At 35.6% G+C, this 24923-nt stretch overlaps 5 protein-coding genes across 5 annotated transcripts; 3 read left to right on the top strand and 2 right to left on the bottom strand.

Moving 5' to 3' along the window:
- The first annotated feature begins 932 nt into the window (after positions 1-932).
- LOC130463960 (F-box protein PP2-B10-like) lies at positions 933-3756 on the top strand. The gene is made up of 3 exons (XM_056833280.1): positions 933-1474; positions 2111-2232; positions 2776-3756. The coding sequence occupies exons 1-3, from the start codon at positions 1202-1204 to the stop codon at positions 3380-3382; spliced, it is 1002 nt and encodes a 333-aa protein (XP_056689258.1). The 5' UTR covers positions 933-1201; the 3' UTR covers positions 3383-3756.
- Positions 3757-4847: 1091 nt separating this feature from the next.
- On the top strand, positions 4848-7934 carry LOC110784922 (cytochrome b5). The gene is made up of 3 exons (XM_021989364.2): positions 4848-5007; positions 7163-7229; positions 7422-7934. Exons 1-3 carry the CDS (start codon positions 4921-4923, stop codon positions 7658-7660), a joined length of 393 nt encoding a protein of 130 aa, XP_021845056.1. The 5' UTR covers positions 4848-4920; the 3' UTR covers positions 7661-7934.
- A 1185-nt stretch (positions 7935-9119) lies between these two features.
- Positions 9120-11976, top strand: LOC110784963 (uncharacterized). Its single transcript, XM_021989406.2, has 2 exons — positions 9120-9512; positions 11515-11976. Exons 1-2 carry the CDS (start codon positions 9206-9208, stop codon positions 11712-11714), a joined length of 507 nt encoding a protein of 168 aa, XP_021845098.1. The 5' UTR covers positions 9120-9205; the 3' UTR covers positions 11715-11976.
- A 490-nt stretch (positions 11977-12466) lies between these two features.
- Positions 12467-15670, bottom strand: LOC110784962 (uncharacterized). Its single transcript, XM_021989405.2, has 3 exons — positions 15308-15670; positions 14480-14590; positions 12467-12939 (listed from the first exon to the last, which is right to left on the bottom strand). The coding sequence occupies exons 1-3, from the start codon at positions 15422-15424 to the stop codon at positions 12634-12636; spliced, it is 534 nt and encodes a 177-aa protein (XP_021845097.1). The 5' UTR covers positions 15425-15670; the 3' UTR covers positions 12467-12633.
- Positions 15671-17378: 1708 nt separating this feature from the next.
- On the bottom strand, positions 17379-24923 carry LOC110784961 (ubiquitin-conjugating enzyme E2 5). The gene is made up of 6 exons (XM_021989404.2): positions 24716-24923; positions 24518-24597; positions 23930-24044; positions 23734-23786; positions 23511-23639; positions 17379-17796 (listed from the first exon to the last, which is right to left on the bottom strand). Exons 1-6 carry the CDS (start codon positions 24757-24759, stop codon positions 17657-17659), a joined length of 561 nt encoding a protein of 186 aa, XP_021845096.1. The 5' UTR covers positions 24760-24923; the 3' UTR covers positions 17379-17656.

Here is a 24923-nt window from a genome sequence, read left to right on the forward strand (position 1 = left end):
TTTTGTACCAAAAGTTAGGTTGTTTAGTCAGTATCCTGTTCGAATATGAGCCTAATTTAGAATCCATGGGATATTGATTTTCCTTACAAATTTACATACAAATTCATTCCCATTGACACCATTTATGGCCGACTATCAAACATGTCGTTGATGTTATAGGCAAAGTGCTTTAACAATGGGTGATGGAATCAAGGAAGGCGAGCCAGGGCTAGTAGGGGAGGTTTAGCTGATGTATTACTTGTATGCACAATGCCCCACGTTCAAACCTCAGATCATAAGCATTTGTTAGTTTTTTAACTATGGTTCAGATGGTTGTTTCCATGGGTTGTGGCCACAACCACCTTCAATTTTTCCACAAATCAAATCACAAAGGATGATTGCTAGGTATGACCTCGACCAAACCCAATGGCTAACATTCTGGCTTGTAGCAAGAACAAATTAAGCTAGGATAGTTGGGCTTTGTGGCACATAGCTAAATTTTGATATACTCACCACGTCTCCAAATAATATTTCTTTTTGATGCAAATGAGCCACAATGGCGGGATGAGAACAGGATCAGCTGAAAACGAGAGGGAACCAACTGAGCACCCACTCTTACTACGTCTCCAAATATCAGTGTTCTTTAATTGTGCATAGCTTAAAATTACACCCCCTCCCCCATAATTTATAATTGTATAACATCCTACATGTCTTGTAAATTAGCACCCCGTATTATAACATGTTTACAATTACACAAAACACTTAAATTCGCCATCAATTCATACACCAAATTGAAACAAATTAGTAAACACAAACTGATAATCAATCATTAAAAAAAACACCCAGAAAACAATAACCCATAAATAAAATTACAGACCTTTTTGTAAACAAACAATAACGATAGAATAACATAAAACTATATAGTATGAATTACAAACCTAGTCCAACTCGAATTCATATATTTTAATAAAATTGTGCGGTAATTAACATGAGTTAAGATTCCCGAAGACGTTGATCAGTACTTAACTACCTAATTTGATTATATAGAGATTTAGAGATATTGTTAGATAAGATTATACTTCGTATTAGGTTGCAGTAAGTTTACAAAACATGTAAGTTTCCTAATTGTTATATAATCTCAAAAGTAATTAATTTGTATTCACCTCCTATAAAACCATCCACTAATCACCTTAACAAATAACAAAACTCATTATTGTCCAAAATGGACGGGCTACCGGTAGAATGTATTGCAACCATAATTTCCTTGACAAATCCTCGTGATGCTTGCTGCTTTGCTTCCATATCTAGAACCTTTAATTCTGCTGCTAATTCCGATCTTGTATGGGACCGTTTTCTGCCGTCCGATTACAGAAACATACTCGCCCAATTTGACGGTGGTGATCATCATCAGTCACTATTAGATTCATCTACCTCCAAGAAGCACCTCTATATGAATCTCGTTGATACTCCTCTCCTCATCGACGGGGGTATGATGGTAATTTCTTCTTGTTGTTCTGGCTCTTTCAATTCAACCCTTCATATTTACGAGTATTTCTTTCAAATTGTGAATCAACGAATTTAATTGGTTAAAATAATAATTTAATATAAATTTTGATAAAATATTAAAGTATATATGTGAAATATAAAAGAAAAGATAAAGAATATTTTGAGACATCCAAAAGAAAAACTTAAAGAAACAAGAGACGGACAATCATATACTGTATTTCATAAACCATCCACTAATTAATCACTTCAACCTCCAATCCGTGGACTATGGACCATGGTGCACATAGAGCAAAACAAAAGAACATGCAATAAAATGTTTTACATGTTTGTTATAAAAAATCACAATTTATTAAAAATATAAAAAAAATATATGTCAATGTTCTTTTCACGTAACCAGATGTTCTTTTAATTATATACTAATGTTCTTAAAGTGCACCATACTCTATGACGTGTGCACCATGGTCCATCTTTTAAATTGCGCTTCAACCTCATAAAAGAATATTTTCAATATAAAGATTAAAACGGAACATTTTAAATAAATAAATAAATATATAAAGAGGGGCGGAGGGAGTAGATATTATTATTACTATGTGATAATCGAAATTTTCATCTATCTTTGTTTCAGATCTTTTGGGTGGAGAAATCAACGGGTAAAAAATGTTACACTATTTCTGCAATGAAGTTACATATACATTGTTCTTCACGATATAACTGCCGAGTGGAGTCGAATTATGTGCCCAAGTCGAGGTTTTGATCTCTTACACTATTATCCTCTATGCTATATTCTGATTTGTGTGGATGGTAGTTATCATTAATAGAAATATCACAAGAGATTGATCGAGTTACGTTTATAGAATATAATACCATAAGGAAAGTTATGTTATGCAAAGTCCTATTGAGAAGTAATTTAGGACGTAGTTTTTATTGTAACAGAATCAAAATATCACAATAGATCGATCGAGTTATCTTTAATATCATAAGAGATTAATTCGAAATATGTTAATACAATATCACATGAAATTGATCGAGTTATGTTAATACAATATCACTTTGTAGGTTTTCTAGTTCTCATAGATTTCTATCAATATAGTGTAACATAACTCATATCGCTAAGGTATAATATACTCGTAGTAATTCTATTTCATGTGATATTCTATTAATTGGGTTATCGTCAACCTGATTCTTCATCGTTGTTTTAATTAGAGTTTAAAATTTTCTTTCTTTGTCAATAAAAATTGCGTTGTTATTGTAATTTTTACCTGTAAACCTCAAGTCAACTCAACTCAACAGGTTTTCCGAAGTAGTAAGGGTTATGAATGTTCAGCGGATAAATGAATTGGGAGAGAGAATAAGAACGTCCATGTTATCTCCAAACACAAAATACACCGTTTACTTTGTCTTCCGGGTTGAAAATTATAGTTGGAACCCGAGATTCCAAGATCCGTTACGGGTTAAAGTTGAAAAATTCAGTCCATACGAAATCAAAGCGGTGAGGGGGAAGGTGTATGTTGACCGTCCTGATCCCAAGCGTGCGGCTATGTTGAAGAAAAACGTGGTGACGTGTTATTCTTATTTGGATAAAATGGGGGCAGAAGAAGAAGAAGAAGATAGTGTAAAGCTTCCAGAGAAGCGGCGAGATGGGTGGATGGAGGTGGAAATGGGGGAAGTAATTATTAACGAAGAAGAAGAAGAAGAAGAAGAAAATTATGTCTTGTTTTCAATTTCGACTAATCCAATCTATTCGAGGAATGAAAGTCATTTGGTTGTTCAAGGAATTGAGATTAGGCCGACTAATCGCAGGTGTAACCAAAGTAAAAGTTCTGTCGGACAACGGTGGTTATGCGACACTAATTTACTACTCTCTTACATGCTAGACAAAATAGGAAACTTTTTCTAATTGGTTCAGAAATGTTTATTGTACGTACCATTTTGACATTTACCGTACAATGATGGTAGGGTAATTTTTCTGATAGAAAAGAAGCAATCAAATTTATTATAGAGGAGTCTTTATGTCGCGTTACTGAGGGCCTCGTTTCAAAAAAAATATGTCGTGTCTAGGGGCTTTACCTGGACTAACTAATAAAAGGCCTAGAGCCAAAAGTGATTATAGAAACCAATCACGTTCACAGAAAAAAAAAAAAAAAAAAAAATCGTATTCATCTAGAAGAAAAATAAAAATTGTGTTTTCATTATGGTATTAAAGAACGACAATTACTTAAATACGTTCACATCGCCAAAAAAGCCAAAGGGTGAACAGATCAGGTTTTACTACAATAACTTGAATAGAATACGCGACACCACCCTGTTTCCAGTTATGATGCACAAAAGCAGGCTTCAACAAATCCCTTATCTTACACACATTTTTCCAGCTCCAACTAGCATTCATAGGCGGGTTATAATTAATCCCAACAGTTAGTGTCCTTAAGATAAACACAATGGACACATTTTACCCAAAGAACATCACTTTTGAGATCTCTGAACCACCTTTAGCCTTAGGCCCTGTTCTTTTCTGAACTGAACTGAACTGAACTGAATGCTCCTGAACTGAACTGAATTGAACTGAACTGCCAAATAAGTCCTGAAACTGAAATTAAGCCAAAAAGAACAGGGCCTTAAGCCACTGAAGGAGGTTTAGCCTTAATTCATTTGATAAAGATACATTTCTAAGTGCCAAATTAGTACTTTTACAATAATATGGCCGAGTTTGATCCAACATGATTTATTATATCTTTCATGTTTCATATATGGTTGAAATATGAAAATGTTTTCATAAGAATTCATGAGAGAACGATCTTTGTAGCAAGAGTTAGGCTGTTTAGTCAGTCTCCGGTTCGAATTGAAGCCTAATTTAGTCAAATATGACATTAAATCAGGTTTTGACATGTTGTTTGAACTTCCATGATATCCAATTTGTTTGTTTTAATCCAACTTAGGATTTGGTAGTCTGTATGACTATATCTCTCTGATACTCCATCCGTTTTGAAATAATGGGATAATTTACCTTTTTACGCTTGACAATGTAAATGTTTGGACATTAATATCTCTAATTTTGTATTCCTGAAATTATAAAAAGTTGATATTCTAAACGTACATATCGAGACAAATTAAACAAGACCCTACACGACTATGTTTTTCCTTACCTATAAATCACATATGATAGCCAAAATTGATTATAAATAGTGTTAAAACTTAAAAGTTCATATTTATTTTTAAAAAGAAAGGAGTATATAATTTATTTTTTGGACCAGATGGTATGAGGTATGATCCGGTAATAAATGGAATCCGAGATAATAATCTCGACCCGACACGTATAAGTGGGCAGCCCAAGTCCAATAGAATGAATATGAATTAGCAGTTGAATCTTGAATGAAAGCAGTTGAATCTTGATAAGCAATAATTCAGAAAGGTTTAAGGTTTAAGGAGGGAGAGAGAGAGATGCCAACTCTGACGAAACTCTTCAGTATGGAAGAAGCTGCTCAGCACAACACCAAAGATGATTGTTGGGTAGTCATTGATGGCAAGGTAGCTTCCCTTTTACCCTTTCTCTTTCACATTCAAACTCCAGATTTTCTACTTGTTAATCTGCTATATTTGAGGGGGTTTTTTGGGTGTTAATTGATGCTCATTTTGTTCAATTACTTGTTTATTGCATCTCGGATTTTGCTTAAGTTTAATACTTCATCTCCTTTGAATTTATAATTATTGCACTACTTGATTGCATTTTTATCTGGGTTTATATCTTTGATTTCACGAGGATTTGATTAATTGGTTATATTGTTTGGTGACTACTGTACTGATTAGTGTTTAAAATCTTCACTGTTGTTGAGTTATTGCGTGTTAATCCAATGCCTCATTTCGTTCTTGTTCGTGCTATAACCTCGACCTAGCTTTGGACTCCAATGCCCCAATTTGGTCTCCGCGTAGCTGTGGACATAGATTGGACATAATTGTCAACTATGGGTTCAAATTTGGTGTTGTTTGTGCTCGTTGCTCGACATATCTGTGGATTCCAATGCCCCAGTTTCGTATTCTTTGTGCTCGAGCTACTTGTTTTAATGGCTTTGTGTTTATATTTTCCTAATTTCATTTGTAAAATTGAGATTCTTGTTGTGCTGTGAACATAGAGGATGTACTTATGGTACCTAGCTAGTTGTTGGACCTTTTAGGAGAATTTACACACTGAATTGCCCCATGCTCATGTAATTTTTATTGGTTGTTCTTTCCTTTCCTTTATCTGCATTTACTTGGCCTTGGTTTTGGTCATTGTTTGAACTGTTTTATAGTTTTGGTTGAAAATTCTCTAAGCTCTCCTCAACATCACAACAAAAAATATTTTGCTCCTCCTTAAGGAACTAAAAACCAAAATGTGATAACCACAAAAAGTAGTTTTCAGTTTTCAAAACCAATATGATTACTATAGGTACGACTGTTTTTTTGTTCATTCAATCTAAATCATATGACTACTAAAACCAAAAAACCAAAAACAGGACACCGACAATGATAACGAACGAGCCATTAGTTCCTGGCTACATTGCTATTTTTCAGCTTTTAAGCACAAACCATTATATATGCTGGATTATGGAGTTTGAATGTCAATAGATTATGCTTAGATTAACCATAAAGGAGTAAGAGTACGATATGAGACAAATGCAGCTTAGGTATTCTTGTTAGTGATTGGTGAAAAATGATACACTTAGATGTTTGGAAGAATCTTATCGGAGATGTAACTGCTGGTAACTGCTATGCCTAATTTTGAAGATGTGTGGTTTATTGAGAGGCTCTTCTGCCATGACATATCAATCTGCAGCATTTTGTTATATGTATTTCGACTCTCCAATGTAGAGAGTATAGACTCAAGCATTTTATGTATCTGTATGGCTTATATGTTTGCACCTCAAAGTGTGTACCATTGGCTGGATGCTTCCATTATTAACCAGTCATCCCTCTCACAAGTTTTTTTTTTTATGGTGAGGTGGGGTGGGGGACAGAGGAATTAATTTCAATGCTTGAGTTTCTCAATGTCTCAGATTGCTATCGTCTCATCAATATAGTTGTGTAATTGTGTGTTTTAATCAATTACAGCCCATGTCCAATAAGTCTATAGAATTTGTATCCATCTCAATCCTCCTGTATTCACTTTGGGTTTTGGTATGGCAAAAAATATGTCTCTTTGAATTGAAACAGTGGTGTTGAAACTTGAAACTCGGAACTGTATATCAGTGGTTATATTTTCTTGTTTGCTCAAATAATTCCATGTTGTAAGCTCAGCATTCATGTTAAGTCAAATATTCTAATGTCTTCTAATGGATGGAAGGATTATCATTAGTATTTTAGTAATGATTATTCTAAGCTAATGTCTACTTTTTCAGTCTTGCTGGCTTTGTCTTCTCAGTACGTTTGTTCTTCTGCTCAGTACAGCTTAATGTACCATGTTTTGTGCTACAGTCTTTAATGATTATCAGTCCAAACTTTGGTGATTGTGTGTTTTAAGTGAAGTCAGTCAGCATTTGGCTACTTGTCACACAGATCTTTTTTAATTTCATCAAATCTTTCCGTAACCTGCGGGAGATTTGGGCTGTGAATTAAATCATAATCCGTTTAATAGGAAAGTACTAGTATATGATTCTGAAGTTAACGCGCTTAAGTTTTGAAACTCAATAACTGTTTACCTTTTCAGGTGTATGACGTGTCATCTTATCTCGACGATCATCCCGGTGGAGATGACGTGCTTCTATCTGCAACTGGTATGTCCATTATCTCAGTATATCCTATGGATTGTGGTTGCTTGTTTATGTAACACTAGACATCTCATTTACATCCTGTATACTAATGAGTTACTAGTATAAAACAATTTATTTTTTTAGAGAAAAGGTTAATGAAAAATACTTCGATCTAAAATTATTGAATTAGCTTCATGTCTGACATTGACTGTGAAGGGAAAGACGCAAAAGAAGAATTTGAAGATGCTGGACATAGTCAAGATGCGAGGGATGAAATGGAGAAGTATTTTGTTGGGGAACTAATCCCATCTGATGAAACTACTCCTGAACCTGTGCAAGAAAAAGTGGGTACCATTCAGAAGATCAAGGATTTGTCTCTGCAATACTGGGCAGCTCCTGTTGCAATCATTGGCATCTCCATTGTAGTTGGCTTCCTTTACTTGCGTAAGAAGTAGGGGGGGAACTCATAGAAGAAGGCGGGGGCAAATAGAACAAGCATCGTTCATCAAACAACTCAAAACTACCTTTACAAACAATGAGTGAGGAGGATAGCTTAGCAATTTTGACACATAATTTAAGCACTTGGAATTGTAGTTTTTTCATTCATGGACAATAGTAAATCCTGATATATTTCTGGAAACAGGATTTTCTGTCCGAGCTACAGATTACTCTTATAGAGTATGTCTGGAGAAATGATTATTCCAATGAGATTTCAATTATCTTGCACTATTTTAATGTTTGTAATTTCAGCAACAGGGTTCTTATCAAATTTAATCACAATTGAGAGGGAGATTTAGCTAATGATAGTTGAGCCAAAATATTGCTCATGGAGTCATGGTAAAATAATTTGCACCAGTTTTTAGTACTCCCTCTTTTAAAGTCTTGCAATAATGTCTTTGAATGAATGAAGTAAGACGGGGAAGATTTTCCTACCGGTTCCTTTTTATTCCCACCAACTTTCCTACCGGTTCCTTTTTATTCTCACCAACATGAATCGTATACTAGAAATTCGTACTCAACTTTATTAAACCTATTAAACCTAGTTGTATGAACATCTGTGTTTAATACTCTGTACTAACTTGTTGCATTTGTAGTAGTGATTTTCATAGAAATGCTTAAAGGTGCCAAAATTCACAAAATATATCCTTCAATACGAATTCGGTTATTTTGGAAAAGAAAAAGAAAAAAAATTCTCGCTTCACCAATCTACCGATTTCGTTCATCACAGGATTTGCTATATACTAAAAGATCCTTAAAATATAAACCGTCACTCAACGATTTACCTTAATTAATGGCCAATTAAGTTGGGTTTTTTTTGTGTTGACTTGTAAGAAAAAATTAGACTAGATTCAGTACTGAGGTGGGTGGTAGATTGATAATTTTATTAAAAAGAGATGGATTTTGGAATTTTAACATATGTTTAAGCATTATCTATAGAAATAGCTCTGTTTCTGTTCAACTATTTTTACATCAATAGTATTCAAAAAATAAAGTAAAATTCCAACAAATTATCCATGATGCCGACTTGGACTCTGACTCTCTGAACAGTCGAAAAATAAGTAATTTGACATGAGCAAAAAAATTAAGGCCCTGTTCTATTCAACTTATTTTGACTTATTTCAGACAAAGTAAGTTCAGATAAGTTCAGATAATATAAGTTCAGCAAAAATAAGTTTTTTTATTTATTTTCACACACAAATAAGTCTATTTCAGACAAAATAAGTTTTTTTCAGATAAAATAAGTTCAGATAATTTCAATTAAGTTCAGATAAGTTCAAATATGTTCAGATAATATAAGTTCAGTTAAAATAATGTCCAATAGAACGGGCTAATTAACCCGACCTAACTCACTCAATTATGACCCGGCCCAAACCAGACTTAACTGAGTACCCAAAACGACCGCTCGAGTTAACAGCTCTAATTAATTCACCCCCGGAAAAACAAACTGTTCAGAAGAAAGAAGAGAGGGAAAAAGCTTAATTTGGGGATTTGATTCAACAATGATGAATCAACCAGGAATGCAGAAGAACACACTATACGTAGGAGGATTAGCAGAGGAAGTTAATGAAGGAATCCTTCATGCTGCATTCATTCCTTTTGGGGAAATCAAAGATGTGAAAACCCCACTTGACCAAGCTACTCAGAAGCACAGATCCTTCGGTTTCGTCACTTTTTTGGAGAGAGAAGATGCTGCTGCTGCCATGGATAATATGGATGGTGCTGAACTTTATGGCCGTGTTCTCACTGTTAATTACGCTCTTCCTGAGAAAATTAAGGGTGGTGAACAAGGCTGGGCTGCTCAACCTAGTATGTCCTTTCCCTTTAAAACCCTAATTTTGATCCTAATTTCGTTTGTTTTTTTCTGGGTTTTGTTCTTTTTGTTGAATATATGTTGTTGAATTTTGTGTGTTAATGTTTATTTTTCGATTATGGGGTTTACGAGGGTTACCTAATTCGCTATTCCCCACGAACCACGACCCTGAATGTGCAAATTGGTTTGTGCTACATGGTAAAGACGTGAAATGTTACAATGTACACTCTTAGAATGGCAAAATTAGGTAGAGAATTGCGTACCGGATTTGTGTAACATGAGGTCTAAGTAACACTAAGTTTATTGATTTGGTGGTGGTCTCACTGGTTTGTGATTAGGATTACAACCCTTGAGGAGGGTTGGGATAAACTTTGTGTCTCGGTTATTATGAGAAAGAGAAAGATTTGTCTTATAGTTAGTAAGAGGAAAATGCTGACAAACACAGCTAGTTTGCTGCCATGATCAATCTGCAATCTTGTTCTAGGATGTGTAATTTGTTCTCAGCTTGAATATCCGAAAAAAAGCATATCCAGAACTTGTGAGATGTTTGGAAATAGGTGTATTGGTTCGTTTTCTAGGTTTGAGATTTGAGAACAGTGCATGGTTCTATGGCTTTGTTAAATCTTGATAGGTATATGTGGGGAACTTCGTATGAATTGTTGTCATCTTTGGCAAACTATGTGCGAGGATTATTGGATAAGATCTGCGGGACGTGTAGTACCTATGGTGCCCTGGAACAGAAACAGGATAGCTGGTAAACACATTTTTTGAGAAATAGGAAATGTAGTCCATGTTGAAATGCACGAACTGAAATCAATTACCTTGGCCAACATTTGGGAACGGGGGAATATTCTAGTAGTACGGAGTTCTTTGGTCTGTTCGCGACAATAATACTCTTATATAAATAAAGAAGGTATCATGGTTAGTTTAAGTCCATTTAAAATAGATTATTGTAAAAGAACATTTTGAGACTTCATAAATCTATGAAGGGGAAGTTTTGTTATTCTAAAGAAGAGGTTTCCCTTGAATTTCCTCCACGCACAATTTTCTGAACGTGAAACGTGACAGTTCCTGTGTGTCTAAGTGTAGAACTATGTATAGAGTTTAGAGATTTATATTTGAGGAAACAGCTTTACCCTTCACCAGCTATGAAAAGACACATTGATCGTTATATCTTATGGAGTATATCACAAACAACATTTGTCATGATGCTGCGTGACCCATTTTTGCTGCAGTAATAAGTTTCTGTCATTTAGATTTTAGAACTTCAGAATAGAAGCAGTAAATGAAAGTAAAAAGAAAAGCAGATGAATCATCCTGGAGAAGATCAGTTAATAAAGTACAAAGGTTCAGATTTTGGAACCTGAGCCCTTTATTCTATAGGAAGGGAGTTTTAACTTGGTGTTTAGGTAATTAGCTAGCTATTACAATGGTTACATCATGTATGAACTTCAGCCTTCAAGTTTGATGACAGTCGAATCACAGAAATTTGGATAAGAACAGAAAAAGATCCTTCCTTACTTGTAGGAATTAGGAATTAGGAACTGGAACTTTGATGGATATTAGGAGTACGAAGTATCTGATATAACATTCAAATAGTAGGGGTTTGCTTGCCAAAACATAAAATAAGTTAGGGATTTGTTAAGGTATATGCATTGACCTGAAACCTGATTGTGTCCACTGTCCACTGTCCACTTGTCCAGTATGCTATTATACTGACATCTTACCTAAGTCATTTAGTGCATTAAGATATTGTGTTATAATGACTACCCGATGAGAGAGTTGGAGGAGGGGATTAAGCAGTGTATCAAATGCTTTTCAGTGCTATAGTTTCTTCTTTTTATACTGACAACTGATATCACTTACCTCAACTTTTGTATCAGCTGTGAGTCATTGGAAGTGCTAGTTATGTGCACTATCTTATTGTTTTATTTCCTACTGTTTTGCGGATCTTCTTTCTCTACTGCTTATGACTAACTTGTGCAAATTTGTCTGCAGTTTGGGCGGATGCTGATACATGGTTTGAGAGGCAGCAGATGGAAGAAGAAATGCAGCGTCTCCAAGCTGAAAATCTAGCTTCAGCAGAAGCAGCTGAAGAGTTGCACAGAAAGAAAATGGCCGAGGAGCGTGAAGGGGAAAAAGATGATGACCCCATGGCTAAGGCTGAAGCAGAGGTTCTACAACAAAATCAGAGCTGATTCGTCACAACCTTTTTTGAACCTGGATAAAACAAGGGAGACGTGTTTTAGGACATCTTTGTCAAATACACTTGTATTACTTTAGATTTACTTCTAGATATTGCCTGCTTAGATGTATAAACAACAGATTAGTAATGAATCATACCATTTTGCACCAAAAAAAGTATACGTGTCTGGATATCTAATGTGCCTTGCGCGTGAAATCTTTTTTCCAGCATTTGTTGTTATTTTCAATTTGACTGGCAGAAAGGTATTTTTCCCATGGTTGAAAACTTTCCTTTAAGAACCACTTAGCTATTAATCTGTTAGACTTTCAGCTTATAAACAAAGCAATACAAGCAACAACACAAGTTGAATGACATGAAGCATCAAAACTATTTGAATTTCGACCTTGTAAAAATCTCAGCATATATTACTATCTAGTATTGAGACACAAATCTAAAAACACAAAATTGACAAGAAATTATCCAATTTCATGCAGGAGATTGCCCAATAATTTGCATATGTAACCCTAGAGCTCAACTATGAAGCAACCTGCTCACGAAGATCATCTCCTTATATGCAAAGCTGTATGAGGCAACCTTCACGCGTACAACAATGTTGAATATCTGTGAATCCAACTTTCACAAAAACATCATTGATAATGCCTGTGTGCAACTAAAATGAAGTGAATTACATGGTTGTTAAAATTGCTCGAGTTCCTTGCCATCAGAATCTGTTCGAACACCGGCAAACTAAGCTCTCAGGTCATGAATCAATCAAAATTCATGCCTGGGATGATCATTCAAAAAAAAATTAGTTTTCAGTATTTAAATACTTATCTTGAAACACTTTTCCTGTCCTCAAAAATACAGAGGACTAGCACTGTATTACAATTATTCATCAAGTACATGTTCTGCCTAAATTTCTAATAATTATCTTATTGACTTTGTTGAGAAAGAGAGTCTGATTTTGTTTGTTTTTGTGAGGAGTTCATTTCGGCGGCCACCTCTGCCTCAGCTTTCTCAAGCAGAGCCTGTTTGAAGATGGCACTCAATGTCTCCTTATTAGCTTGGTTGGCACTGTTTACATCTCCACCTTCCTGTGTTTCAGCTTTATCAATCAGCGCCTGTTTATACACGGAACCCATCATTTCCATCTTTGCTTTCTCTTTTTCCATCTGCATATCCATAATAACCCCCACTTCCTTGTCGATTGGCTTGAAATACTCATTTATATCAGCTTCCTGCACAAATATATCATTGAACTCACTTAGGGTCAAACCGGACTGAAGATTGCAGAAGAAACAAGGATGAAAAGGGGTACACCGTACACATGATTATCTACATCCCAAGTCATCTTTCAACTCATGCAAGATCAAAAGCAACAAATCTAGATCTAAGAGAGTGGCAAGTTACAATCAATGATGGTCATTTTAGAAAAATGAGTTTATCAAGAGGGTGAAAGAAGGTGCTAGGTGTCGTAATGTTGATGGAGTAAGAATTTTGTGATGGAAAAGTCTTTCTTACATGAATTGCAAAGAGGTATGAAATCAACTAAAAAGAATCAAGAATGAAAAGCAAGAACTAGCAGGATAGAAAAATGATGCAAGTTCGATAAAGAGAGAAGTTGAGTTACTTCAGACTGGGAGAGTATGTTTATATATAGAGAGAGAGGGGTTGAGACTTTTTTTTCTTTGAAGGGACTTTTTTTGAGGATAGAGAATTTCAAAAGATTGGAGGAGGGTTTATTTTTAACCAGTTTGAATAAACGTGACAAAAAAATTGATCCGCATCTAATTACTTGATCCGAAATACTAACCAGAGACTTAGACTCTATTGAAAAACTGAAATCTATCATAAGCCTATTGGAATGAAGCAGGATATGAGCTGACCCAGTTACCAATGTGTCTAATAGTGATTGTTTCATCAAGTTGCACCCAACTAATTTTCAGCTTACACGGGATCAAAAACAACAAGAGCAAGATGCTCCTCTAAAGTGGTACTCCAAATACGATGCCTTTCAAGCAACATCAATTTTATTTGTATTTGGCAGTCTATTATAGAGACCATGGCCCCAAATGAAAAAAAATAGTAGTAGTTCTGCCCAAACAGACCAAATATGTTATTCGATAAGACGTGCACAAATATCATATATTTGCTTCTGGGTCAGGGGTAAAGGCTTCCCTAACAACTCCCTAGGTAGCTGGATCGATTCCCTTTCACTAGAATTTTTCTTTTGCTTTTAGCGAAAAAACAAAATGCATTACTCCATATTAAAGTACATAGTTACTTACAACTTCAATTACAGACATACTATTCATATTATATCACACGTACTATTACTTACAACTTCAACTACAGACATACTATTCATATTATATCACACGTACTAAATATACTATTTAGCGTTACTAATCATATTATATAGAACAAGGCCTCCAAAATTCCGGAGACGGCCTTACGGCTTGTATTAAGAGAAATCTCCTAAAAGTGGGGTATGTTGTGAAATCTAAGTCCATATACTTAAATTCTTTCTGCACATCCTAGAGTAGTATACATGACTATTTTTCTAAACAAAGGAAATTTTTATCTCAATAGTTTAGTTGCAAGATACACATTTCAAGTTCTTGAGAGAGTAGAAATCATGTAGAACATAACAACATGGAACAAGTACAAGTCCTGAGTAACACATTTTAACACACTAACACCGCACCTGCCACACAATAAACTAGAAAAAGGTTGTCCAAATAACAGAACGCATATTTAAGCGGTAGTCAAACTCACCATCTCTTCCAACCTCTTATTCACATTTTGCATTTCTTCTACCATTCTTCGGACTTCGGACAACATAATTTGTTCGGGAATCTTTCTTGCAGCCTCTTTCTTTTCTTGTGCCTAAATAGAGAACACCCATGAAAGAGAATGTCAATATCACTAATCAATATAGAGACTATGAAGAAAAGGGACGAATGGAAGCCAATAAGCCAACATAAAATACAGCAAGTATAACATGATTCATGTGAACTATATCAAAATTCTGTATCTCCAAACAAAAGTGTAGGATCAGAGTTCACACAGCCCTCAAGCTCCAACTTAAGCAATAGTAGTCATTTCTAAGCATCTCCCTTATCATCTACACTGTGCATGTTCAACAATGTAAACATTCCTTCCCCAGCAACCCCTCACCCCAGGCTTTATCCTCCGCAAGGTTAGCTAATCTCCAAGCCTTACCGTGGATGACCTCTCTTTCTCACGCACAAATTTGCTAACATATGCACAAATCTTTACGCATCTAATTCTTTGCACTCACTAGTTTGTTCTTCTATTTCGTTGGAGATAATTCAAGTTTCAAACTCACTAATATCAGAGCGAGAAAACATCTAAATTCCCTATGGTACCTCACTAACAACACACATTTGAGGATACCGTTTCACTCAGGCGGTTGCTAGGGTCAGAGCGGTGGAAATCCTCTTTCTTAATTATCAAAATTAGGTATTTGCTACAATTGATAGGGTCAAATGTAAAAAAAAATCAACAAAAAACCTAATATAGAAGCAGCGACTGAAATCCAAATCAAAAGCAGAAATTAAAAGGGGGGAGAGAGAAATATACAGATCGAAGACGTTGCTCAAGCTGCAATCTGAAAGATCGAATGCGACGCTCTTCATAACCAGAGAGAACTCGAACATAGAACATTGCTAATTTCCCGTATTCCAATAGCCTCTTCATCACACCTCTCTCTTGCAATTTTAAGATTTTTTCAATCGGTAATTTTTGTCTGATTCTAAATTGAGTTGAGAATATAGGCGGTGGCGAGAACGGTGGAACGCCGTCGCTTGTTCCGTTGTTGGTGGTGGAAGGTGGAGAAGGGGAGGGATGTGGGTGTGCGAAATGAGTGGAGTTTCAGTCTGAGGTCAGAGAGAACGACGAAGCGCGCAAGTCGTAGACTCGTAGTTGATGCCTTGATGGTGGCATGTTGAAGGTTAGTTTGGGTATTTTGTTACGGAGTATGTTGTTAGGGATAAATGTAAAACTAGGACATCTGTGGATTTGTGGTTAGGGTGGTCTTCTTTTTCTCAATTTACAATGTATTGCTCCCTCCGTTCCTTTTTACTTTTTATGTTTTTCGTTTACATGTAGATATTTGATTATTATTTTGGCAAATAATGATATATTATTACCAAGAAATGAGCCGTTTCAGTCAAATGATATTTTCGTAAATAATTGATGCGTTCATTACGAAAATGTAATTAAATTTAGGTCAAAGTACGATGACATGTCATCAAATATGGGCCACATGTACGGTCATTATTGTATTTTCATAATACATCAACAACTATATAATATACAGTCAACAACTCGCAATATACAATAAGCTTTTACTAATAAACAATCCACAACTATAAATATACAGTCAATCACTTACCAATAAATAATATTGCATTTTAGTAATTCATCAGAAGTCATAAAATACACAGTCAACGATAAGTGGTATACAATCAACACCGAGTAATATGCAGTCAATAACTACAAATATACAGTCAACACCTAACATTTTACCACCTATAGTTTTCAAGAAAAATATTAAAATGCCATTTGATTAGAATTTTTTTTCCAATCACTGAGATTAGCTCGGAATTTCTCATTATTTTTTTAACATGGATTCCATTTTAAATATGGTCTTTTTTCCGAGGAAAAAATATGAGGACTTTTAAAAATTAGGAAAATCTACGACTTACAACCCTCAAACTTTATCCAATTAAATTGTAACATTTTATATACGAGCAAAATTAATACTAGCATTAAAATAATAAAGAAACATTACCTTGTGAAATTGATTAACATAATTTCATGATGAATATAATAATTTAATAATTATTATTCATGTAATAATTCTGGACATCGCCATTTCCTGTTGCATAATTTAAAAGTGTAAGTGGATAGACATAAGACACAAACTTAACTCCTAAAAGATTAAAAACTTGTAACTTACACGTAAATGCATTGAAACAAAGTGTTTATGCACGCGTTATGTGTGCGAAATTTTACACTACAAAATATTGCAATTTTATACTATTACATACAGGAACAATAAATATTCCTTAAAATAATATTTTATATATTTATAAATATCAATTAACTGGAATAGAGACACCAAAAAAGTCAAACTCAAGAGTAAGCTTATAGAATAGAAATTAAAAGAAAAAATTGGACATGAAGTATAAAAAGACCCTTCATTTTATAATTCAAAGTGTTTGGTAAATCTTGTTACTCAGCAGGGTTTTAATTTCGAAAAAAATTTCTTTCAAAACAAAATCTCTGAGATAGTTTTATACTTTTATACTCCAATAATAATCCCACAAGTAGTCATTATATTGACATTTTACTCTAATCACTTGTTGCATTTACTTGTTTCTTGGAGAGAAGCATCAAACATCAAACATCAATCTTGAGCCTATATTTGAAACAGTAATTGTCACACATTTCCCTCTAAATGTTGGTTAGGCAAACACAAATCCAACTATATTTTGAAATAGGATTTCCCATCCAATTCCATGAAATAGTTGCTGTTCCCAAGAAGCTTCTGTAGAAAACTGTATGGATTACAAGAAAGTTTCGTGGAATGTAAAGTATCCCAAGAAGTTCAACTTCATGAGTTTTTGTCAGTAAAAACTGTAGCCAATTGTTCTAATCAGACCAAAGAAAGGTGTTATTTCCCCTTCTTTTAGGGGGGGACATCCACATATTGCATCAAATCCATTACATGAATGAATATAAGCCATCCTTCATCAAACTTCTAGGTAAATTAATATACAAAGGCCGATAAAAGAAAATGAAGGAAAGTGTTCACAAATATATTTCATCAACCCAACACTACCCTTCCGAGAAGCACTTCCCTTTTTTTTTTTGTTTTAAGATTAAATGTACAGGCGGACGGACATAGTTAAACTGAGTGTGACTTCAAGGGTCAGCTTTGCCAACCACTTCATCATCTCCGTCACTCGATGCATAACCATCTTCACTCAGCTCCTCCTCGCTAGATTTTTCATCCTCCTGTGCTGCACCGATATCTTCTGGCTTCGCGTATTTCTCACAGTATTCTGGAAAGCAATAAGTGTGTTATTTAAAAACCAAAAAGATTAGAAGCAGGAGTAACAGGTTGTTTAATTCAGAGAGTAACTTAGGATTTCTTAGATATGAAATTGAAGCACCATATGACCAATATACTCAATAAGAGCAATGTTCAATTATTAACCTATGTTGTGGGACAATTGCCATTTGCAAACTATTTAATAAATCATGTCAAGTTTTGAACCATTTCCCTACACATTGCTGTGGAAGATTCATGGAGACAGCAAACTAAAAGGTATCAGGTATATATCATAAAAGAAAACCATCTATTCACAGAAAAGGCAGAGATGCACCAATGTGACATTCATCCCAACAAACCATGTCATGAAAATCTGCAAGCCTATGCTCAAGATGGGCAAGAACATGCAAATGCAGATAGTGATAGAGGACATCTAAAGAACATGGGAATGGGATGAGAAAATAAATTACAAGCTCGAGAGGGAAGAGTGTGTCAGAAACAGGACAAACAGAAAGCCACAATCATTCATCTTTCTCCTGGGATAGACTTGGACCCAAGCTAAATCACTTCCCTTTAAACTAGGATCTTAAATATATAAGGTGGCTTTCAAAAAAAAATCGGAAACAGGCAGGAACATCTCCCAGCTGCTAACATAAACAAGATCTGAGGCTAGGTACTTCTAATAACTTAACTGTATTTACCGAGAAGGAAACCGACAGAACGAAGACCCTTCTTTTCCCTCTTTGAACTACTCCTCTGAAAAGTCCTATTAGGTGACCAAGCCACTTAAGATTGTTTAAAGATCTACAAATCACCATCACATTCCAATTTTTGTTCAAATAAATCCTTCTCCAAAAGCAATTTGTTATTTGCTACTTAAAGACGCAATATAAATAATTTCGAACTTCATCCACATAGCCTTCAGGCTCTTTTCACCAAGCATATGGTAATCAATTCCCAGGGAAATAATCAATTAAATGGTACTTAATGTATGGACTTTGATATCTTCCCAACAGTTGCATCTATCTTCCCGGCTGTCTTCTTATCAAAACCTTTAGTAAATCCTAAACTAGTAATTCCATCGACGAGAGAAACCTCAAAATTTACAGCAAAGTGTTGACATAAAATTTGGATCTGGTACTTATTTTGGGGATAAATGGAAGGATCCAAGATCTAGCTATAAGGACTATGACAATAACACTTTGGGAAAGAACTACAAATATTTGTACCAGCCAAGTTAAAAGCTACTCCAAACTTCTTTATGTAGGTAGTAGGAGGGATACCAACCTATTTACTATATTAACAAATATAGCCGCACAGCGAGAAAGGTAATCTCGCATGCTCCATTGAGAGGACAATCACTCTTGCCACTTCCTTTGAAATTCTTGAATATGAGTTCTTATCGACTTGAGGCTTCTTTGCAATCTATCAAAGAGAAAATCATGTGTTCTATGTTCATACCTCATAAACCCCAAGTACTCTTAGTGGTTACATCACTAACTAACCGAAAGCTTGGCTCGTATTACATTAATGGAACTGTTCAGTCTCTTTCTTCTCAAACAAAGGAACTGCTATTTTTAACATAATTTGCTACCTCTCTCTCACATATGGCATCAGACTTTAATACAACCTTTTTTATCACACTGCCACCTCCACTTTCTTACTCGCTTGAGCTGGACTTAAGGCATTGCCGCTAGAATGCATCCATTATGGTTCTCATTGAGCTGATATATAATCCAACGAGATCACAAAAGAAGAAGGTTTTTGGATTTGAATCCCATCATATCAACTTTTCATAACCTCATGCATCAATTGCATCCTCACAGGCTTTTCCTACCTCCGGTGTTGGCTAACCCCTAAGGCGTCGTTTGCTGCATGGTTAGTTCTGACTTTCTAGAAAACAGCACACTTCCTCTTGTTTGTTAAAATAAAGAACTACATATAAGACTATAACTTCCCACAAAAGTTGATCATTAATCAACAACAACAAAAAAGAACCTGGGATGAGAAGCCAGTGTATCGATATTAACCCACTATTAACACGTCGATTTTTGTCCAAAAAAACACGGACAGTGGCCATGATGGAGATAACACAAAAGAATCATGATAGCTTCACTAATACTTAGCCACAATGATGAGAAGGACAAGAAAAAGGTAAACAGGAGTCCAGGGCCTCCAGGCCACATGGAGGTGGCTATGAAGGAGATGGAAATTATTGTAGCTTCAATAGTACTTATGGTAAGGATAAGAGAATAGTGAACAGAAATTTTTGCTACATTTTCGTTCAGGCTAAATGGATAGTGGCCATGAAACAGATGACAAAAACGCATCACAGTAGCTTCACTGATACTAATGCAACTAAAGGTCAGACAAGGCAAACGTGAGTAAAGGTAATCATAATGAGCCAAGCAACCTTACAAAGTGGGTAAAGAAAACTGAACTGGTCCAGAGGACAGGAGAAATAACTGAATACCTCGGCTCCTCAACCCACTATACAAACATAGTTTCTGGTTAATTTTACAACCTAACGGAGTTAGTAGTTTTAGTACCTCCCGGTACACATGAAATGAGCGGGTGTGCATAACATTAGCTGTGTGACCTTTACACCAAAAACCCCAACCATCCACATATATCTTTAAGTAAACCCATAATTATGTTATCACAAAGCCCACTTGGTATGCTACAGTAACCCAGAATGGAAAGCACTCTCACAATTGCTTCCATCTTAAAAGGATGATGAGTCAAAACTACATGTATTTAAAGCACTGTTGCACTGTTGCATTGTTCTTAATCTATATATTATTAAATATCACAACATGTTACGACTCCTCAACTAGCCAATTCTCAGAGCTAGAGAAATTTATCGTTAATGAGGTTTAGCTCCCGGAAAGAATTAAGAAATACCAAAGGGCACAGACTTTCGTCCTTTCCGTCTCTGACTTAGCTTCTGCTGACCCATACCTCGCAACTAAGTGATTAGGATCACCACAGAGCATTAGATTTGCTGCTTGATAACACAAATATTCACCTGCAGGCTGCAGTAGAATGCTCTAAATCTCAAAACCAGAAGAACCACTGTTGTAACTTGTGCACCAACACAAATTAATCCCAGATTCACTATCTTATGCTCAAAGAACCAAATCACAACTCTTTGCCTGCTGCTAAATGTTGTCGTGGCTTAAACGACAACCTAAGGTCAGTTTTCCATGTAACCTTCAGAGAATTCAATGCTCTGCCTAGCCGAGCTAGCCAATGTCCTTATGCTCCATATTTTAGCATGTAGACATGTAGTATCATGACAAGATGATACTTCCACAATCCAATATCATTGATCTTCCATGCTTGCACATAAGTACTAAGGAACACTACAAGACTATCAACAGAAACCAACCTTCATCAGTCCTCAGCCAAGACAACAAGTAGTACCAAAGCTTGCCAACCCCCTATCATTAGCATCTTGCAAGCGCAGTATACAACAACGATGAACTAGATAACCTTTATTTACTCACAATCCCCTTCCTTCACTCCTCAACACAAAAAAAAGCAGGGAAACACACTCTATCTTCAAAATCAAGACTTTTGCTCCGACAATGAGCCAAATGAACAACCAATATGTATACCAGCGATTTCAAAAGTCTGCAATCAAAAGCAAAGCATATAGTTGGGAAATCATTACATATAACAACCCCATCTCCGCCACTGATCTGATAAATAGTCATCTAATAACAGATAACTAAAACAACGAGTGTCATATCTCCGGCCATGATTAATCCAGAATGTTCAGTTGTTCAAAACTGATTTATACCTAAAAAAGAAACATCAAAAAGAAAAAACTTTGAGACAAATTCCATGGTAAATTTTTGTTTGTTTAACTTTCCGGGTTTCGCGGAACGCCAAACCCAAAACCCATTACACAACGGCGGAAAGGTCGAGTTTCAATTCCATGGTTCAGGAGCTTAAAACATGGCATATGTGAACTTGCATCAGAGATTGGACGTAAAAGGAGAGAACATATTCGAATTTGGCCAGAGTCAAGTAGCAGAAAACAAAAACCTAGGATCAAGTGAAGAGCATCAAGGATGGACAAGGGTAAGTCCTGGAAGACAAAGTACATACCACGAAAAATGAGACAACTTTACTAATAGAAACATTCCGACGAGATGGAGGGTAGGCTCGTTTGTTTGGGTGAACTTACTAAGGTCAATCGGAACTGTAGTTTTTGGGTCATATTATGAAGTAACATGAAAGAAATGAGGGCTAGACCTGACGAAGAAGCATGGAAATGTTCAGGGATCCCTCATTTAGCTAGAAAAGTTACACACTCATACATCTAATGAAACTACATAGGGAACCTGCACATGACATTAGGACCAACAAAATACGTACGATTCAGTGCCAAAAGAATTTCAACAGAGATTCTTAATGACAAGAGGGGTGCCTCTAGCAATTTATCCGACTCAAATATGCGTATTAAGGATTAAGATAAATCTGAAGAGAAAAAAAAAACCCGATAAGGATCAGGTTACGTCGAAGAACACCTTTAAGTCTTGTCCTATTGTGACAGCTTTGAATGAAATTGTTAGGAAAATTTGAGGATGATGTATCATAGTGTATGATATTCGCATATGGCGTGTTTTGGGGTGAAGAAAGAGGAGTCAAATGGCAATTTAGAATTCCGGAGGGATACTATGGAATAGAAGAGTGACAAGTTGAGTTGGACTTAGGCTAGGTACATGGAACGTTGACTTAAACTTAAAAAAGGGAAAACCTAATGAGAAGTTAGGAACGGAATGGATGTTGCACCAAAAGAAGGATTATCTGAAAAGTATCTCAAAATTGTCATACAAATTAATTAAGATGAAGGTAGGCGTAGTAGTACATTGCATTAATGCCAAGTGGATGAAACAGAGGGGCTCTTTAGCAGTCTAATGCAGCTTGAAATGTACAAATGAATTAAAGGTAATTCCTATAAGCTTTTAGACCAACAATTCTCTCGGAAATTTAACTTGATTAGAAGAGAAAAGACCAAGCAATAAGGGAAAAAGGGGGTGTATTCCCTCTGTGAAAAGCATAACTGAAGAGAGTATGGCTTAGAAGGTCTGGACATTAAAACGTGACATTCCTATGTGCCTGTAAGGAGATGTAAGAAGATCATATATTCTAAGGTATTGTAAAAGAAGAAGAGGCAGATCAGGGAAAAATGGTATGAGATCATCAGAAGACATTGACTACTAGGCCCACAAGGAGGGACATCTTAACTGGAATTTGTGGCATACAACCTATTACGGACTACTACTCTATATTTGTAGTTGCTCTCCCCTTTCACCTTCCCAACTTCATATATTTCCTCTTACGAAAGATCATTTTCGATGCCCAATCAACTTATTATCACCACCACACCACCATCACTACTTCTTTTTACTGTTATTAAATCATTATAATAGAAAGTAGCATTCACTATTTTATTATGTTTTATTATGCAGAATGTTTTCTGCGAGGCTCTTTTGGGAACAACATGTCTACCAAGTTATACTAAGTAGGAAGAATTGTACAGACCTCCCCCCCCCCCCCCCCCGGAAGTAATGCAGAAGATCAAATAGACTAAAAAAACCAAAAGCAAGGCTTGCAATTAGGTTTGGAAAGAAATGTACAGCTCAAATGCCTCGTATTGTCAAACGAGGCAGCCAATGAAATGAATCTTTAAAAAGGCCCCTTAAGCATTACCTTTCACCCTCTGCTCGTAAACAGCTTTATCACGCATCATCAAGGCTGCGGCCTCCCCGTTCAAGGGATCTGATGGATTGGGATACAACAGAAGCTGAGGCAGAAACACTTCAAAAACATTTACTAAATCTGAAACAAAGCTTCAACAATAACAATTAGCCAACAACAACAGCAGTTAAGCCTTTTAAGCAGTGAAACATAAAATGGAACTAATTTTCATTACCAAACATAGGGCTCCATGTCTGATTGATAACATCCAAACAAACCGAGCCCGACCTGAAACTCCGATAACATAGCAGAAGTTTAGTGACATGAAGCATTCTCAACAAACTAGGTAGAATATTTCAAAAAAGACAAATAACAAAAACTTCCACAGCACCCATTAAGACAAAGGTGATACATAACATCTGCAGACTTACATTTCATCGACATTGGGGTGATATATCTTGTTAATAAAACCAATGGAAGGAGACTTGTATGGATAGGCATCTGGAAGCTCCACCCTTATCTTCCAAGCACCTCCCTGATATGGACCTACCAAATTTCAACAATGTTTTACTAACCTAGCAAAGAATTTCTTGCGGATTTTGAAACACAGAAAAACCCAGTGAAAAAGAAAGCATACTACTCACAAAATTAAACTTAATGTTGCAAAATGAAAAGTATAGATCATGGTATATGCAGCAGATTTTGCAGTTGAAAAAGCAATGTTCATACATGTAAAAGAAAGGGACGGGATTGATAAGGATTAAGATCTTTATTCACTGACTTCAAAATAGTTCACTCAAACATTGAAGATCAAAAGTACAGATTGGAGGAACTGAAGTTACTGGCAGCTCTCATTTTTCAGCTAAATCCATCAAAACTCAGAACCCAGAAATCAACTCAGAAGAAAAAGAATCACAAACTTTATAAATTCAACTACAAAATGATAGAAATTAATCATAAAATACATAATCATTTAAAAAATTAGAAAAAAGAAAATGGAAGGAGTTTAGATGATATACTTTCAGGGGGTCCATGAAATTCGACATAAAATTCTTGCATGCCATCATTGATCATCTCCACCTTATAATCACTCATCATCCTAGTTCATGACAAAAATTAAAACCCCATTAAAGCACAAACATATCTTTCATTTCGTAATTAAAAATTATAGAAAAATCAAAAAAAAAGAAAAAGAAAGATGAATTCTGGGTTCGTACAGTTTCATCAAGTCCATTTCTCGGCGCTTGCTAGGAGAAGACATTTTTTTTTGCTTTTCTTTATTTTCCTTTTTTTCGTTTTTGGGAAGAGGTTATTTTATGTTAGGCAAGAACAAGATTTTGAGGAAGAAGGAGAGAGGAAATGGTAGGGATGTGTGAGTTTCGGTCACAAAAAAGCAAGGGACGCAACGCAAGTTAGTTCGGCCAT

This window comes from Spinacia oleracea, chromosome 6 (assembly GCF_020520425.1).
Source record: "Spinacia oleracea cultivar Varoflay chromosome 6, BTI_SOV_V1, whole genome shotgun sequence".
Lineage (NCBI taxonomy): Eukaryota > Viridiplantae > Streptophyta > Magnoliopsida > Caryophyllales > Amaranthaceae > Spinacia > Spinacia oleracea.

Excerpts from the sequence above, each read along its gene's own strand:
- LOC110784962 (XM_021989405.2), bottom strand. The coding sequence starts at position 15,424 with ATGAAGAGGCTATTGGAATACGGGAAATTAGCAATGTTCTATGTTCGA. Across the intron at positions 14,591-15,307 it reads TTGAGCAACGTCTTCGATCT|GCACAAGAAAAGAAAGAGGC; the intron begins GTATATTTCTCT and ends TTCTCTATTTAG. Across the intron at positions 12,940-14,479 it reads ATAAGAGGTTGGAAGAGATG|GAAGCTGATATAAATGAGTA; the intron begins GTGAGTTTGACT and ends ATATTTGTGCAG.
- LOC130463960 (XM_056833280.1), top strand. The coding sequence starts at position 1,202 with ATGGACGGGCTACCGGTAGAATGTATTGCAACCATAATTTCCTTGACA. Across the intron at positions 1,475-2,110 it reads TCATCGACGGGGGTATGATG|ATCTTTTGGGTGGAGAAATC; the intron begins GTAATTTCTTCT and ends TCTTTGTTTCAG. Across the intron at positions 2,233-2,775 it reads AATTATGTGCCCAAGTCGAG|GTTTTCCGAAGTAGTAAGGG; the intron begins GTTTTGATCTCT and ends TCAACTCAACAG.
- LOC110784963 (XM_021989406.2), top strand. The coding sequence starts at position 9,206 with ATGATGAATCAACCAGGAATGCAGAAGAACACACTATACGTAGGAGGA. Across the intron at positions 9,513-11,514 it reads AGGCTGGGCTGCTCAACCTA|TTTGGGCGGATGCTGATACA; the intron begins GTATGTCCTTTC and ends ATTTGTCTGCAG.
- LOC110784922 (XM_021989364.2), top strand. The coding sequence starts at position 4,921 with ATGCCAACTCTGACGAAACTCTTCAGTATGGAAGAAGCTGCTCAGCAC. Across the intron at positions 5,008-7,162 it reads GGGTAGTCATTGATGGCAAG|GTGTATGACGTGTCATCTTA; the intron begins GTAGCTTCCCTT and ends TTACCTTTTCAG. Across the intron at positions 7,230-7,421 it reads CGTGCTTCTATCTGCAACTG|GGAAAGACGCAAAAGAAGAA; the intron begins GTATGTCCATTA and ends TTGACTGTGAAG.
- LOC110784961 (XM_021989404.2), bottom strand. The coding sequence starts at position 24,759 with ATGTCTTCTCCTAGCAAGCGCCGAGAAATGGACTTGATGAAACT. Across the intron at positions 24,045-24,517 it reads ATTTCATGGACCCCCTGAAA|GTCCATATCAGGGAGGTGCT; the intron begins GTATATCATCTA and ends GAAATTTGGTAG. Across the intron at positions 17,797-23,510 it reads TTACGAGCAGAGGGTGAAAG|AATACTGTGAGAAATACGCG; the intron begins GTAATGCTTAAG and ends ATTGCTTTCCAG.